This window comes from Gouania willdenowi, chromosome 3 (genome assembly GCF_900634775.1).
Source record: "Gouania willdenowi chromosome 3, fGouWil2.1, whole genome shotgun sequence".
Classification (NCBI taxonomy): Eukaryota; Metazoa; Chordata; class Actinopteri; order Blenniiformes; family Gobiesocidae; genus Gouania; species Gouania willdenowi.
In genome coordinates this window covers 11,071,379-11,089,333 of record NC_041046.1, presented here as the reverse complement: position 1 = coordinate 11,089,333, position 17,955 = coordinate 11,071,379, and the positions used below count along the sequence as shown (strand labels likewise).

Sequence of the window (17,955 nt, the reverse complement as noted above, 5' to 3'; positions counted from 1 at the left end):
TAGCAGACTCCGCCCGCCGCCAACACTTCCGGATAGCGCCCTCTGCTGGTTAAAAAAAGTATTGCGATTCAATTGTCAGAAAATCGATATCAACCGTGATACCTATGAATCGATTTTTAACTGCCTTACGATTAATCGTTACATCCCTAGTAATTACACTACTTGTTATTGTTATTTATTGTGAAGGAAAACGCAAATCATAATAAATAACTGCATTAATTGCATTGCGTTATTGCGGTTCTTATTGCGCCACTGATTCTTGGTGACTTTAACATTCACATTGATGACGCTGCAGATAGATTAGCCTCCAGTTTCATGAGCATCACTGAGAATTTTAATCTGGCGCAGCATGTGTGGGGTCCTACGCATGTCAGAGGACATACTCTGGACTTGGTTTTTACTCTTAGTATAAACACTGACGCTGTTTTTTAATGAGCACACTTTTATTTCTGATCATAAATGTGTTTCATTTAACCTTTCTTTTAATGTGGATGTGTTAACAGGTCAGCCTGAGACTCACTCACGCATTTTTAATAGTAACTCTGCAAATGACTTTTCGAATGATTTTACTTCTGGCTCATTTATGCTACCAGATGGTGATGTTGACTGTCAAGTGCAGTTGCTCAATGAACACAGTCTGTCAATCTTGGATGAAATTGCGCCGGTAAAAATAAAAATCTAAATTTTAAATCTTCTTGTCCATGGATGAATTACATTATTCGCTCCTTAAAACTTACCTGTTGTATAATGGAGCATTGGTGGAAATCCACCAACTTGAAGGCCTTTTATTATTACTTAAAAGAGCTCCTAACGGATTTTAATAATTTGGTCAAGGATGCCAGAGCTACATATTTTGCAAATCTAATCTCAAAGAGGGATATTGCATCTCCTCCTGCACCTTCTGTCCCAATTTCCACTGTTAATGAGTGCAATGATTTACTTTCCTTTTTTTTTTATTAGAAAAATATGTAACATCTGTTCAAATATTATTCCCTCATTTACATTGTCCTTCTTGGCCACCGATTTTGGAGATTTTTATCCACGACCTCTTTAAATGAACTGGAAAAAATAATAGGTGGCATGAAAGCGTCTTCCTGTTCCCTTGACATCATACCCACTCCTCTGCCCAACAAACTCAACTGGCTCATATCTACTCGCATAATTAATAACTCATTAACATCTGGCCTGGTTCCATTCTCTTTTAAACATGCTGCTGTTAAACCACTTTTTTTTTAAAAACTCATCTTGACCCCTTTCTCCCTGAGAACTTCAGGCCTATTTCCAAACTGCCTTTTATTTCTAAGGTCCTAGAAAACGTGGTTGCTAACCAGCTTACATCTGTCTTGGATGAGCACAACATTTTAGATAAATTTCAGTCCGGTTTCCGCCAGTGTAATTCAACAGAAACTGCCCTTGTTAGGGTCAGTAATGATCTCCTAATGCAGGCTGACACTGGAGAATGCTCAGTCCTGGTCCTCCTGGATCTCAGTGTCCTTTCAACACTGCGGAGCATAGTGTGTTGATTGTGAGACTCTAGCAGTGGGTGGGTGTCCCTGGAACAGCCCTAAACTGGTTCTCTTTTTATTTATTAGACAGATCATTTTCAGTTACTGTTGGTAAACATGCTTCATTTGTAGAAAATCTGTTTCGTGGTGTTCCCCAAGGATCTGTTTTGGGCCCTCTGTTGTTCTTGTTGTATTTGCTCCTTCTGGTGCATCTTGTCAGAACTTTTAAAGATGCAGATGACACTCAGCTATACAGTACATGTCTTAAACCACACAATGTCTCCAAGCTGTCTGTTCTGCTTGACTTTGTAAAATGCATAAAAGCTTGGATGTCAAGTAATTTTCTCCAGTTGAAAACTGATAAGACAGAGGTTCTTATCTCTGCTCCTGAACATATTGTTCATGAGGTAAAGAAACGTCTTGGTTTTCTTTCTTCTACTGTTAAACCTGCCCTGCATAATCTGGGGGTCCATATTGGTCAGGCTCTGAGTCTAGACCAGCATGTAAATAGTTTGGTCCGCTCTTCCTTTTATCACCTACGGAATATAGCAAAACTCAGATTTGCTGTATCCAGACCTGAGCTGGAGATGATTGTCCATGCTTTTGTCTCATCAAGGCTTGATTATTTTTATTTAACTGTTTACATGTCTTAGTATCACTTCTGTGAACCGCCTACAAGTGGTCCAGAATGCTGTTGACTGGATAATCCAGTGTGACATCATGTGACACCTATTCTTAAGTTTTAACACTGGCTCCCCGTCAAGTAGGAAGCTGTGATGATACAATAGGAGGAGCAATTTAATAATACATATTTATTGTATTCTGATGACGTTTATGCCACTGGGAAAATGTCAGCGTAGTGACCTGAAGATGGAGTGTTGGAGATATGATTCATAGAGTTTAGAATGAGATGATTTGGAAACATGCAGAAGAACAGAAAAGATTTACGATACATACAATCATATTTATGGACTATACATCAGTTTTCTTTATTTCCACCAATGAAGAACCGTTAAATATATAATGTGAAGATCTACTCCTTTACTAATTAATGCATTTCGTCTAGTAAATGACAATAAGAATTACTGGTCGCTGATCACATCAGAATCCATTTTAATTTTGCCACTAATGGCCACATTTACACATTGGTAGAGTGATGTTAAAAATATAGATTAGTGCATAATTGCCAATCACATATTTAGACTGCTTCAGCAGATAAATTGCTGTGTGCTGTGCTAAAGACTGATGACAAGGTATTTTGCAGAGAAGATTAAGACCCTTTAATTATTCATCTTAAGTTAAATATAAAGCAGATACACAAGAAACGATAAGTTCCTTATTAAGCCATTAAATCTACAGTAACTGCAGCAGCAGCACGCCTCGCACGTATTATCTGAAATGGGTACATTTCCAGCAGGGAAAAAAAGTATTTTTTGCACAGCAGCTGAAGAATTAATCTGCTTTAAGATGAGATAATATATGATAATAATATGCAGTCTTATACTACCTTAAAATAAATGTTTACTCTACAGCTGTGACTCGTGAACGAAGAGACAGATTAATGGAAGAGCAAATGCACTAGCATTTATAAACAAAAGCATCTTGGGAAGAGATTAGTTATGTTGGCAAGAAGACAATACAGACGAGCAGTACCAGCAGCTTATGGCAGTGCAGCAGTGGCTCATTAAGTTGGAAATAATGTGCCAGTGCATAGGTGCATAGACTCCCTTATATAGACAGAGAGCTAATTACACATGAAGTTAAATGATCATTAAATAATATTGTGTCCCTTCATATTCACAACCCACTAAGCTACATTTTAGCTTAAGCTAATTAAATCTGCCATGAAAATTTTAGCACGCTGGTCGGCCTATTCTGTAGAGGTCATGCTTAATCTTGCAGTGTACGTTATGAGTGATTAAATGAGTAATTAAAAAGCAAAGTGTCCTTTTATTAATGAGAATTAATGAATTTATTGCAGGAATCAGCATTTTTTGTAAAGAGTGTTAAAAATGTATTATTTTTTGTGAAATGTTTTTGGTCATCCAAACTTTTCTAACCCTGCTCGTGAAAAAGTGTGTTTGCGTCTGTGATCATGGTAGTATAGAAAATAACATGACATTGTCACAGTCTTTGCAGTGACTGAGTGAATATTAGGGTGAAATTTAAACTAGTGATGCACCAAAAATTTGGCCACCAAAAATATTCGGCCAAAAATGGCCCAAAAGTACATTTTTGGTTCTTGGACGCAACGTTTTCGTCCTTGGTTTTCTCATTTTCGGTGAGAAAACTACTTTTCCCCCGAACACATAAACTATACTTGCACTGTTTAAAATCCCAGTATCTCTTGTTTTTGAAAAAAACAAAAAAAAAAAAAAACAAGAGAACTCACTGGGCATCTTGTCTTTAAAGTTTTTTAAGTTTGGAGCATATAATGGTGACCAGGTATTTAATCTGAGGTACTATGTTAATACTGAATGTGTCGATCTATTCACAAAAGATAACCCAAGTATCAATATTATATCACATAATAAAAATGTAACAGGTTTACTGCATATGCTCAAATTCATATTATTATTTGTTCATGTTAAAGGTCCAGTATTATACTATTTTTTATCCATTTGTTCTAAGAAACCCAACAACATAGTATTTGAGGTTTATTTTCCCAAACTCACCTTTTTTTCCAGAGTTTTAGCCCTCTGAAAAGTCAATTTCATGACGCTTCTAAAAACAGGCTTTCATGCATATGCATGAGTGGGTGTGTCTGTAGACGCCGACTCTACGCCACAGCTTTATTACCATAGCGATGGTCTTTTGCTATCCACACACTTTTGTTATTTGTTATTGTTCTCAGCCAAAAAACTGCACATTACAGTAAAACACTTTGACTATTTAAGCGGCTATTGTGATTGTGAGTCAGACAAACACTGCTTCAGGGTGTGTGTTGATCACAGTTATAGCTCTTTTAAACACTCACCGAAGCTGCTACATCACTTCCTTGTCATCCCACCTCACCACAACTGATTACAGGAATAGTCCATTTAAGATGATATTCCATTGTTTTGTCCAACCGCTGTGTCGCTTTGGGTCACATCATGTCAAAGGCGCTTACTAAAAGTGGAACTGCTCCCTGGGCGCTACAACGTGGCTGCTCACTGCTCCTCATGGAGGGGGCAAATGCAGAGAACACATTTCATGTATGTAGCTTTACATACTGTATATAAAAATAACAGTATAATGTATATTCTTTATTAAATCGCAGTGTTTGTTTTACCTGTGAGGTAGTTTGAGAGGGAGGAGCTCACATTCTCATAGGGTAGGACGAGCCAGGATTGTCAGGAGGAGGAGTTTTCATGATGTGAAGTCACAACGCAAGAAAAATCCAACTCGCCCGTTTGGAGCTGACTTTTTACGAAATGGGGAATAACAAGGGAGAGAGGAAACAACTTTTTCCACCTTGACCCTCTGAATGAAGATAAAGTCATGTCACTATAATAACTATAACAACTATAATAATCACAATAGCAAAACCATTATAAAGTGATTTTTCATAATACTGCCCCTTTAAGATTTTGGTAAGTTACATTATTTTTAAACTACCTCTGTTAAACCAGTACAGATGAGTCAGAGCAGACAAACTTTTAATTATGGTTACATATTTTAGAAAGTATTTTAGGAGAGACATGTTGACGGATCCATCTGAATGAATCTACTACACGTTTCTCTGCATTCACCCACCCATGGAGAGACTGTGGTGGAAACATGAGCTGGAGCTGGGGAGCCTAATGCTGTGTAGCAGCAATGCTATTAACCAACCCATTGAGTGGCTCTGTGTTAAAATGTTTATGTGGAAATCTCTTCTGAAGAAAACTATGTAAAAAGGGCTCTCATTATAATGTCTTTGAGGTTTGATGTGCTGAAATATACATGGATTGTTTTACATGTGACCGAACACCTACTGTGACAGAGCACCAGGCTGTCCTTTAGAATTACTCATTAATGCATGTCTAACTGAGTCCTCTGTATTGTGATGTTTCATTGTAGGTACCTTTGGTGGCCTCCTTTTGTGAACTAGACACTTCATACTCTGACAGTTTGTCTGAAGCCCACTGGGAGGACGGCCACAGCCTTTGAAATATCAGGTGTTGACCTTGTCAGCAGCGCGATAAGGGATGAAGATATGTGTTGTGTTTCTGGCAGCTCTGCTGCTTCCCAGCCTCCAGGCAGGTGAGTTAAGCCTTTTATACTGTCTGTATAGGGTATACTGCTCCATTTTCTATATTTTACATTTCCCAAGCCGTAATAAAAAATATTTGATAGGTAATGGAAAAAAAATGTTTTTGATTGACTACATTGCAGTCAAATAAATACCACTTTTGTCAGAGCAGGCTTCAACAATCTGTGTATATATATCTGGATAGCTCGTTCGTTAGAACATTGGGTTGTTACACAGTGAACTGGCTTGACAATCTTGACTGGGGTACTAACCATCATCCAGAAGGGTTTCTTCGGCAAGACCCCTGATATTTTAGGTTCCCCTAATGCTACCTGCCGACATCAGATAGTAGCAAAACCAGTCATGACAAGTGTCCCAACAGTCGTAGCTGCTGCTGCTATCACACCTAGAAATACAACAAATAGCTGAGATAGATGGGAGCAGGAGGTATCACATGAGACAGATGCTTGATCTGGATCTAAGAACCAATAACCATCCAAATGTCGGACACCTCGGACAAAGTGTCAAGATAACCTCTCTCTTGACAAATTGGAAACTGCTATCAGGCATCGTAGCGGCTAACATAAGTAGGCACGTGACTCAGTACTTGAGCAATGCACAGAAAGCAATTGGCAATATATTGGTGGTAGAGATTGCAAGAGTAGGAATACCAACCTATGCACCGACTGTATTGGCTACAAGAAATCCAACAGCACACATGGATGCTGGAATGGACACAAACTGCCTTCGTAAAGAACTCCATGGGAATGTGGATAACCACCCTAGAGGCCAACTCATTGTCAGCTAGGGATGTAACGATTAATCGTAAGGCAGTTAAAAATCGATTAATAGGTATCACGGTTCATATCGATGCTCTGAAAATTGAATTACAGTACTTTTTTTAAACTGCAGATATATCTATTTATCCTTCTCTTGTCCAGAAGTGTAGGCAGCGGGCATAATCTGCTACTACTTTGGTTCTGGCCGCCTTCTACTCTTAAACATGTTCATAAATGATTACTTACTCATTTAGCACCAAAAGAATATCTGTAATATTACGTGAATATCTGTAAAAGTCACATTTTTCTATTAGCTCTGTCTGCTAGCGCATAGCATCTCTTCTTCACTGCATGAATATCTTCATGCCAACCGACCACTGGGTTATCAGCGCCCTCTGCTGGTCCAAACAAATATCTGATGTAAATACAGTGAAATTACTGGGGGTTTTTTAACGTCTAATTGTTAAGGCACAAAATACATTTTCAGTTGCACTTTTAAAAAGAAAAAGAACTATTATGCAGTTTTGCATTGTTTATTATAGAACCAGAATTTAAATTGATAGGCTTCTTCTTAATTTGTACTATTCCTTTATTTATTTCATTCAATATTTATTTTTAGTTAAATTGCATTGTTTTGAATAGTTTATCAAGGGATTCTTTTGACAATGAAAAATAAAAGGAAAATAATACAGTATTTTCTAGTTTTTTCCTGAAAAAAATAAAGGATTATTTTTCAGTCATCATTTACAGTCCCATTTTGTAAAATAAATCGTGAGAGAATCGTATTGTGAACCCAGTATCGTGAATCGAATCGTATCAGGAGTTGACCACTGCTGTTCAGCTAGGCCTCAACCTCATCAGTCAGCTGATTAACACAACTGGCTATAGATACCAATTCTGAAAAGGAGTAACAATCAGACACCTGCTCTACAAGGATGACATCAATCTGTATGCAAAAAATGAGCTAAACATCGTTTCACTAATCCACACCACAAGGATATTCAGCAAGGACATCGGAATCCCAATAAAGCTCCTTACCATGCATGAAGGGTTCCACCCCTGTGGCTATACACAAAGCGGAAAGAGGAATTATGAGCGTCAGAACCACTTTAAAACACTTCTCAAACCCCACCTGTTCAAATTTGCTTTTCCTTGACCTTTCTTTTATTTTTATTTTTTTATTTTTATTTATTTTTCAAAGCAGCTTGAGTCCCAAAAAAAAATGCTATATAAAATTGATGCATTATTATTATTATTACTATGCAGGATAAAATATCAATTTTCCAGGAGTACATTAAGAAGATGGCTCCAAAGGATAGTAAGTTGCACCAGGCGAGGACAACGTAGTAGAGGAGCAGGCAACATGGAGAGACAAACCCCCAGAGGGAGCATACCATCATCAGATAGAGGGAGTGGCTGATATCAATAAGTCCTACCAGTGGCTGGAAAAGTCTGGATTAACAAATGGCACAGAGGTACTAATCATGGCAGCACAAGAACAAGCACTGAGCACTAGAGCCAATAAGGAAACTTGTACCCAGTATGGACTGGAAGCTCTCAAACCCTGATGGGACACACCACCCTCGGGTCTAAGATCCTGTGGGACTTCAGCTTCCAGACCGACAATCAGCTTCAGGCTAACCAAGCGGACATAGTGATGGTTGACAAACACCAGCACAGGCCAGTGCTCATAGGGTGCGTCTGAATAGTCCCTCCTTTCTCCTTTTCTATCCACTGTACCTTAACTCCCGGAAGTGTTTAAGTGGCGGCCATGAAATGTAGCGTTCCAATTCTTTTTAAGCTAAGGAAAGGAGGTTCAATGCTTCCTTTATACCCTCCTTTAGCCTAGGAAACACTGATGCATCCTTTACCAAAGGAGACCAGATAATGCTGCCCCACAATTCAGTCATGATGACTGAAAAGTGACGCATATTATGTATTTTACCAATACAATAATATGCTTTGAACAACTTAAAGTAAAAAAATAAAGTCTACATGTCAGTGTTTACTGATGTGTGTGCATTGGTTCTTATGATTATGCAAGCCATATTATTATATTATAATTTACATAAAACAAAAAGTGATGAGAGACAGTTTTAGCCAGATTATGTTTTATTCAACATATTTCATTCACCAAGGAATGATGTGTGCAGTTGTACATGTGTATGCCTACAATGTTGTGTAGGCTTATATTTTGCATAAATGAAACAATTTCATATAATCATACTTATTTTGGATCAATGTTGATTTCTGAGTGGAAGGTGAGTGTGAGCAATCATTCTCAATGTGAACTCCTTTAGGAAGTCTCCTAACACTTTTCCTTAATCTTGTGACATCATTCATAGGGTTAAGAAAAAGTGGATAGGAAAGGAGATAGGAGGGACTCTTCGGACGCACCCAGAGATGTAGAGATATCTGACTGCAACATCAGGAACAAAGAACACTAGAACAGAATAGTACCAAGGGCTCAAAGAACAACTTGAGCAGATATAAAAGGTCAAAGCCCACGTGGTCCTTGTGGTGGTAGGAGTACGTTTTCTCTCTCTCTCTTTATTTAACCAAGAAGATTAAGGAACTCCTTTTTAATAGTATCCTGGCCAAGAGATAGGCAGCAACAAAAATACATGCAAATATACAATTAGTTACACCAACTGTAGCTAAAATGCATTGTTAAACACAAATAATAAATAAATTAATAAAATGAGTTGCTATTTTTTGTACAGTGTATGTAATGTGATTAGCAGTATTTGAAATAAAATGGCTCAAAAAAGACACCACGGATTACATTCTATAAAGTATTTCATTTGATGAATGCAAGTTTCTTTCCTAAGTGTCAGTTATTTGGTAAAAAACAAAAAAAAAACAGTACTTACATTTGATATTTGAGCCATTTCAAACGTGGGGCCTGCAATAGTTAATAATTTCCTAAATATCAAAAATGTTGTGTATCACTGACGTGTTCACAACCAAAAAATAACATTGCCAAGTCTGTCACACATCTCTCTTACATTACCAATTTCATTATTATTATCATTACAAAGATAATATATTTTATATGTAGAGTGCTTTTCTCACATACATGACAGTCACGAACAGAAGTGACGTACTGTAACAATCCTCTTGTTATGTCACTTCTGTTGATGATCCAGCCAGGTTATCAAACCACGCAAACCCCAAACTTAAGTCATAATTCAGAAATTACTATTCTACTCTAAGATATGTCCTCTGTGTTACTTGGTTGCTCTTTATTTGGCTTTTATCTGAGTCTTGTTTGTTTCATGCTTCTGTAGGCCTCATGTCAAAATCTGCCATAAAGTGTATTACACCATTAACATCTGCCTCTAATGTAGTTCACATAAGCTGTTGGTAGCTATGATGGATTAGCCTATAAAACACCCATAATGCATCATATACAGAAGACACGTCCTCTACGCATTAAACATGAATTAATATTAGCCTTTGTTACCATGCAGAACACAAGCAGTTGAGTAAATTTGTAGATAGAAATAAAAAGTTTTACTACTGTTTATTTTTTCCTTAGGAGAAAATAATTGTTTTCTGTGGTATTGTGTTGACATTTGCCTCATATTGTCAGGAAAACAGTTGTAATCAACAAAAGATGAATGAATGATGGCTAAATGAGAATTTATCTTTTTACTTTTTTTATCCTACCTGAGCATAAATGACTCTCTTAATGCTGACTGGCTCTTTTTATCTCTCATTAACTTACTGCTGTGCAGTACAGAACGTGCGCTTCTTCATTACTGGTGCAATTAGTGTCATTGACATCCACGCTCCATTTTCTAGTTTGCTCTGATTTAGATGTATCAAGATAATACTGTATTAAAAAGTAATATATGTCAGTCTTGCTTTGGTAAGTAACTTTATAAGAGTTACACTGGAACAGCAAGAAAACACTGTCATTATCTGTCATTATATGAATATGGTGTCATTAAGCTGTCATTAAGTGTTGTTCGCTAATTATGAAACCTTTGGAGCTATGTTTGTGTTAGGTGGAGGGATCTAGTGGGGTTAGGGTTAGGTAGGGTAACGAAGGGTGGCCACTTTAATGTGTTTGGATCACAGGGGCAGCATCCTAAGCAGGAAAGCCCAAACTTTTCTCTTCTTGACCACTTCGTCCTTATCCCAGGGAATGCCGAGTTATTCCCAGGTCAGTTGGAAGACATAGTCCTGGGTCTTCCTTTGGGTCTCCTACCGGTGGGACGTGCTCTGGACACCTCAGATGGGAGGTGTCCAGGAGGCTTCCTAAATACCGAGCCAACTCATCTTACCTCTGTGTGGAGGAACAGCGGCTCTACTCCTAGCTACTCCCGGATGACCTAGCTTCTCACCCTATCTCTAAAGATGCATTCACACCAAATGTGACTACAGTCGCTTAAATCGCCTGCGATGTGTTGCTTGAACATTGTCGCGCTTTTTGTTCGTGCGATCACTTCACCGCTCCAGTGACGACCGGGGAATAGGGTGTGTCTGCATAGCCGACGGCGGCACTGAGAGGGCTGATCACTCCTTCTCCTTCCGTACGTTTACAGCACTTATCATAGACAGCTCCACCTGTACTTACGGTTTAACTGCTCAACTTACGGAGTTACTAAAGGATGAGTTCACTCAAAATATACTTAGAATTTAAAACGCTTAATCAGGGAGGATGCCACTTTCATTTTGGCCCCAGTAAGTTGAGGAAGTCTACAGACAGTGACGGCTGAGGTAGTGACACCGCGTCACTCAAAGTCCCTTGTACACTTCAACATTTTCATCTTTGAGCGACTTGTCATGCGACATGCTTGCTTGAAGGTCGCTTGACATTGATTAATGTCACATCATTTACATTTATTTTAAATGTAATCTAGTTGCCAGAGTAGCTGAAGTCTCGTTCGGTGTGAATGTACCGTAAGGGAGAGCCCAGCCACTCTACGAAGCATAGCTGGGCTATTAATCAAAAAATAAAAACGACATATAGAGCTTCTAACCGATGTAAAGCTACCATTCCATTGAGCTGTACAGGCTTCTAGTCCTTAATACACAGTAAACCGTCGTACCCAGCAAACATACAGGACTGTACTAACAGTATTTATGAACTCCGGAAGAGGAAATGGTCGAAATGCGATCCATACGGCTGTAAGTACAATACTTGGAGAAGCATCTGTGTTCCACAGTTTATATTGGATACGTTAAAAGAAAAACATCAAATGAAGATAAAAGTGGTCATTAAATGTATAGTCTGATGGTGTGTCTATTACCGTGGCTCGCTGCGAGCTACAGTATGTATAAACACTGAGCAATGAAGAGCCAGAAAACATGCATCCCATCTTTGTGCCTATCTCAAACCATTGACTGGTCTTCAGTCTCGCTAGAGACGGATTCCTTTAAATTCCTCTTCTGTGTTTATTTACTGTTTCATAGACCAGAAGCACAAGCAAGCTCTGTCATATTTTTCCCACGCATCTGTCAGTTTCAGGCTGTTTAAAAGCATTAAGTTGTTGGTTTGATTTTTTGCAGCAAACATCTACTTTGCTTTAACGTATGTTGTTCACATACCCCCTTTCTCTGACCACCACATTTTGCTCAGAATACTATGAAAAAACAACTATAGAGCATAATGATGGAATGAATGTATGAATGATAAAGCACATTTTAACGTCATTTTGTAAATAAGTGAAATGAACAGTATTTAGTGCCTCCTCAATGTAACCCCCCACCCTCACTCTCTCTCAAATACCCCTGTAGTGCTATCACGTACCGCTAGGGGTACCCCCATTTGAGAAACACTGCTTTAAAGGTATAATGTGTCACTTTTAGGCTCTGGCTGCACATCCAATTGCAACAAGTTCATTTTTTCATTGTCAGTAAATATAAACCCTTGTTCTTTGAAATGTTTATTTTTTTCTTTCTAGATATTTACAGAATAAACTGAGTTGAGAGTGGAATGTTTTAACCAAAATAGAGGGAAAGGGTTACATTAATGTTTATTTTTTCATAGTAAAAGACCGAAATCTTATAAGCTCAGGGTGATTTTTGGTCCAACTCTCAACCTCTCACTTTTTAAAGCCCAACTTAACGTTTTTTTTTACCTGTGTTTTACTGGAACTAATGGTTTTATGAGTTTTTATTTGTCTAATTATTATCTATGAAGGCTTTTATTGTACAGCAGCATTGTGGCATTTCATATTTTATTAAATATTTACATTATTATTGCTTTTAATGACTGTTTGTTTTTGTTGTTCTGCTGTGAAGAACTTTGGCTACGCTCTAGGTCAGGGGTGTCAAACTCATTTTAGTTTGGGATTCAAATTCGGACCAGTTTGATCACAAGTGGGTGAGAAAGGTGAAGAATTTCAACATTAATGTGCCCAAGTTAGCACTTCCAGTTATAGATTAGATGCAAAGTATGGAAGGCATCAGCAATATCTGAGCAATAAGTGACAGATACTTAGATGTCCTGTGATTCTTTTATTTTTTGACCAATTTCTATTTTATGTGAGGAGATTTTGTGAAATAATTGGAGAAAAATTGTAGGATTTTGGAAAAATGTAGAGTTCTTCCAGCAACAATTTACAACTGAATGTAGGTTTTAAAGGGCTTTATGTATAGATTGATTGATTGAATAGATGGCTTTTCTTACAGTTGAGCATTAACCTGAACCGGTCAGTATCAGCCTAAAGCCTTTGTGTGGTCTGATTCATTCTGCTGAGCTTTTCTCGTTCACCTGGTTCTCGGGTTCTCAGACCTGGTTCAACGTCAGTTCAATGTTTTTTTAGATTAAGAAAATATTTCCCAGCTTAGCAAAGTAGCACAATCAGCAGAGTGATTCCCCAGAGGCTGAACACATGGAAGGCTCAGGTCTTGATGTGCTGACTTCAGGCACTTACTCAGAAATGTGTGTGAACAGGTGCTGATGTAAAGCTTAGGACGAGTAAGCAATTTTTATTTTATCTTGGCATTCTTCAAGTTTTTAGAGGAGGTGGAAACACGAGGGTGAGAGGAAGTTCACTTTCTGTTTGAGTGTGTGTTCAGGTGAACAAAATGAACAGCAGGAGGAACGGTGAGAAAAGTCAATTACAGTATGCACAGCAAATGGAAGAATTTTAAATATTTATTTAAAATGAATTAAAAAATTATTTCATTCATATTATTGTAATATTTTGCACCATGTGTTTATGACTGATTTAATATGGAGATATTTTCCATCATACACAGCTGAAACCCTTTTATTTTCATGAGATGACTTTGCTTGTGTTCTGGATGATCTGTTGACCTTTTTTTTTATGACAAACTGATCAGTTTTACATGGCTTTATTCCTTGTTAGGTGTCTGGAAGTTTAGAAAAACTGTTGTTATCAATACTAAAGCTTTAAAATACGATAAATACCTACCTTTGATTAGTTTAGCCCAGAGGTCTTCAACAGGGGGTCCGCGACCCCTAGGGGGTCCGCGGAGGTACTGCAGGGGGGTCGCGAAAGTTTTGGTTGATTAGACATTTTTTTATATTCCCCCCCGCAATTTTTTCAATAAATTGAAATGTCTTTAAATACACATTAACATGAATCTAACACACTGTAGTGAACAGATAAATGGAGGCAGAAGATGTCTTTCAGTCAGCAATGCACACGTTCAGCGACACACAGGAGCTCTTTCAAGCTGGGCACTGGTTCATTCACCTGTCCCATCAACGAGGAGGACCCACCCCTATCGCTGCTGTGCCAATCACGAGGCCGTAGTTGACACGCTATCTCTGTCAGGTTCCCCGTGATTGGCCGAGAGCCCAGTCTTGTTTAAAATGTTTAAAATTAAAACATAAATCTGTCAATTATGTTAATAGTTCAGTATTGTATGCAAGATAACAGGTGTGTTTATGCATGCCAGTGGCACTAACAAGCATCAATAATTTTCGTTTCCACATTTATGTTGAACAAAAATGTTCATTTGAACAGCTTTTATGCAAAATGTTGTTACATGCAATTTGACAGACATTGTTGATCTTGGCAGGTATCAGTTTATTATGTTATGTTATGTGTATGAATGGCAGTGGCATGGCCACCCTACTCACTGTACCTTGCACATGTTTAAACTAAAAACAAGAATATATAAACCTGTGTGTTATTTGAATATCTTAGTATTGAATGCACAATAGTACATTTATACATGGCACTATAGGACCAGTTTAATATAAAGCACAATTTTATACAATATATATAAGTAGGGGGTCCCCGCTCCATCTCTCCATCAGTTTGGGGGTCCTTGGCCTGGAAAACGTTGAAGACCCCTGGTTTAGCCTCTATTATTGTTTCAAATAGCTGCTGTTTGTTGTACCAAACAAAATACAGAATTAGCTTTAAAAAAGAAAAAATAACAAATACTTCACTTTCAGTCTGTAATATAGTGTTTTTAATAGTTACAGACAAATACCTCCCACCCTCCATATACACAAAAATATTACAATATTACAAAGAATTGATAAAACAAAATGGATGTAATATAGTAACAGATTGTAAAAAACAAACTAGACAAATTAGATGATGAAAAAATACTATTAATGAATGTTTTATTCTTCCAATATTAATAATAACTGCAAAAGCACTCTGAGAGCGCAGACCTCCACCAAGCAGCTCATTTTCACCCATATTGTGATTTCCACCTGATGTTGTAGTCCTACATTGATTTTATATACACTTATTAGATTCACTGATAATCAAAACATACCTTTAGCATTTTAAATAACAATGATATTATTAATTGTCAAATAGGTATTAAAATATTGCACCTTGTTACAAATCATGCTCTGTGAGGGCCAGTTATATTTTTGGGCCTCATTTTCTAGTTGGAACACTGATGACATCATCAGTGTTCTGAGAGAGGCTATGACATCATCAATAAGAATTCCATAGTGTGGATGGGAAAATAAATGGTGTTCCTTGTCCCATTTATCAATTTTCCTGAAAAAATATTATCCAAATCCATTCATATATTTTCAAGTTATCTTGCTAACTGACTGACAAACAGATAAACAGTGGGTAAAATATAACCTTACCGCTCTCTTTTGTGCTTGGTGGAGGTAATAATAATATGTTCATTATATTGCATTGTTGTTGTTGTTGTTGCGTTATTATGCTGTTCAATTTTTTGATATACGCTGATGTAAAACCTAAATGAGGAAGGTCAAATAAAACAATAATAAGTAGTTGCTTAGTTAGCATGGACCCTTATATAACAGTTAAACATACTGTATAGGACATATTGTTAAGGTAATCCCAAGACTAATGTTTGAACTTGCACGTGGTCTGGCGGTGTTGGTCGGCCGAGACTGAGGATAGAAACTATTTGACAATATGTTATGATTCACGATTTGCATGTCACGATATGATATATCCCGATTCATCCCGATAATAAACAATACAATATACATTGCCATACATCGCGATATTCGTAATAACAAATTTCACCTTTACAAGTACAAAATGGCATGAAATAGAATTTATTTCATTTTTTTAAACTTGTGAGAACAAGTAAATGGTAACTAACTGTATTTCAAGTACAAATATTTAAAAAACTAGTGGTATTTTTTGTTTTTCAAACTGTCAAATTACATTTTTCAAAAAAGTTTAGCTTTTAGAAAATTAACCACATACATCTATAAAAGTGTCCAGTATGTTTTATGAAAATAAAGTGCAATCAACTGCCAAGCTAAAATAAAGTGAGGTACAGTAGTTTAACAAGGTCTGATGTGGTTTACTGACACCTAGTGACTGGGAGTTCATGTGCTATGCATATGTTAGTGCAATTAAATGTTTTTTTTGCTAAAAAACATTATTTAAAAAATTGATTTGGACATTTTTTGGATCAATACGATAATCGTACGAGGAAATATTGCAATATATCACTGAATTGACTTTTTCTTACACCCTTAATGCACATTTGCATAATTCATGAGAGCGTATTGTCTCCTTTTACATTTAAATAAATCTGTAATCTGAAACAGTTGACCCCCCCCCCTTCTTGCACTTTCTCAGCAGCTGATGTGAAAATAAAAGCCTGACTGCGACCACTCTACTGACTTGATGTGGAAATAAGTAGTAGTGGGTAGACATAAGTGAAAGCTGGTTATTTTTTTCCTTTTTCTATGCTCTTAAATTGTTTGCACTCTGGGCGCCACCCAGAGATTACAACCAGTTTGCTTTCTCTAGCAATGTTGCACTCAAATTGTGTGTGTGCGTGTGTGTGTCAAGGATGAAAATTAACTTTTTTGTCCACCTGCCAGCGTAGCTGGTAATTTTTTAAATCTAGCAGCGACTCAACATTTTTACCAGCCACTTTTATATTAATACGATGATGTGAACAATTACAGTGCAATGGGGAGAAAAAGCAATGTTTGGTGTGACTTCTGCTTCCCTCAGTGTGTCCTGATGAGGAGCCTGGTCTGCAGCCTTGGATGCCAGGACACAGTGAGGACCAGAGGGTAACCATTGGTTACGGTCGGAAGGTCCTTCTGAACACTTCTGTCAATGTCCACTCCATTGAGATCCTGAATGGAGGTTTGTAGAGCACATTACATTACATAGTTGATTATTGTTTGTTTAAAAATATACTGTATATAATACAAGGATGGACAGATTATCGGCCGCGCCCATTATCATGGCTGTATTTGGCATTTTGACACATATCGGTCCATTTTCTAATTAATCAGTGACCAATAAGAGGTTAATTTAAAACTGGGGCTGTGTTTGAAATTGCATATTAACGTACTACTCATACATGTCAAAATGAATAAGTAGTGCGTTTCCATTAGGTAGTATGGAAAGATTATGCAAGAAGTACCTGTATGTATCATAGACTGTAAAAAAGATGGACAAGACATCCTCCTGAGGAAGTGAAGCTTTTATCTTTAGAGCTCCCCCTGCTGACTGGCTGCAGTATAGGTCATAAACCCCGCCTCCTCAATGATAACAGATGTGATGTTGACGTGGGTATTTTTTCTCCAAACCTAAACTGTGCTGTGATCATTAGTTATTATCACCCTACATTGTGTTCAAGTGCTTATTTTTCTGTGAAGTTTGTTTTAAATAAGTTATTTGAGGTTGAAAAACGGGGTTTGACGTTATGTATGACGATGATCAGCCTTGGATCTTGCGTAGCGCTCTTTGTGAATAGCAGTTACGTCATATGAAGGAAAGCCAAGACGTCATTTAACTTTTCCATTCAGTTTTTTCATCTTTTTGAGCTACTAGTACTATTGCTAACCTCTGTGATTTGATCATCTGAATAAGACGTTGGTAGAATTTTCAGTGGGAAAGATACTTAAGTCCGTGGCATAGCTAGGCTGTGTAACTCATCAGCGCGGGACGCTAAATGGGCGGGGCGCGTTACCAGGGCTCCTCCCACCCGACCCTACTGTGCACACTCTGGCTCCAAATGACGTCAAATTTTTAAGATGGTAGCA

General features: G+C 37.6%; 1 protein-coding gene across 2 annotated transcripts in view; it reads left to right on the top strand.

Annotated features, from left to right (window-relative positions):
• The window catches only part of cemip (cell migration inducing hyaluronidase 1), a 159,744-nt gene that overhangs the window by 83,849 nt on the left and 57,940 nt on the right, over positions 1-17,955 (top strand). Inside the window, exons 3-4 of one of the 2 annotated variants that reach the window (XM_028473612.1) lie at positions 5,550-5,732; positions 16,913-17,050. In XM_028473612.1, coding sequence (XP_028329413.1) covers positions 5,678-5,732; positions 16,913-17,050 — 193 coding nt within the window. In that variant the 5' untranslated portion in view covers positions 5,550-5,677. Of the gene's footprint in view, positions 1-5,549; positions 5,733-15,555; positions 15,574-16,912; positions 17,051-17,955 lie in introns of those variants that run through there. The other variant, XM_028473620.1, reaches the window with a different exon arrangement.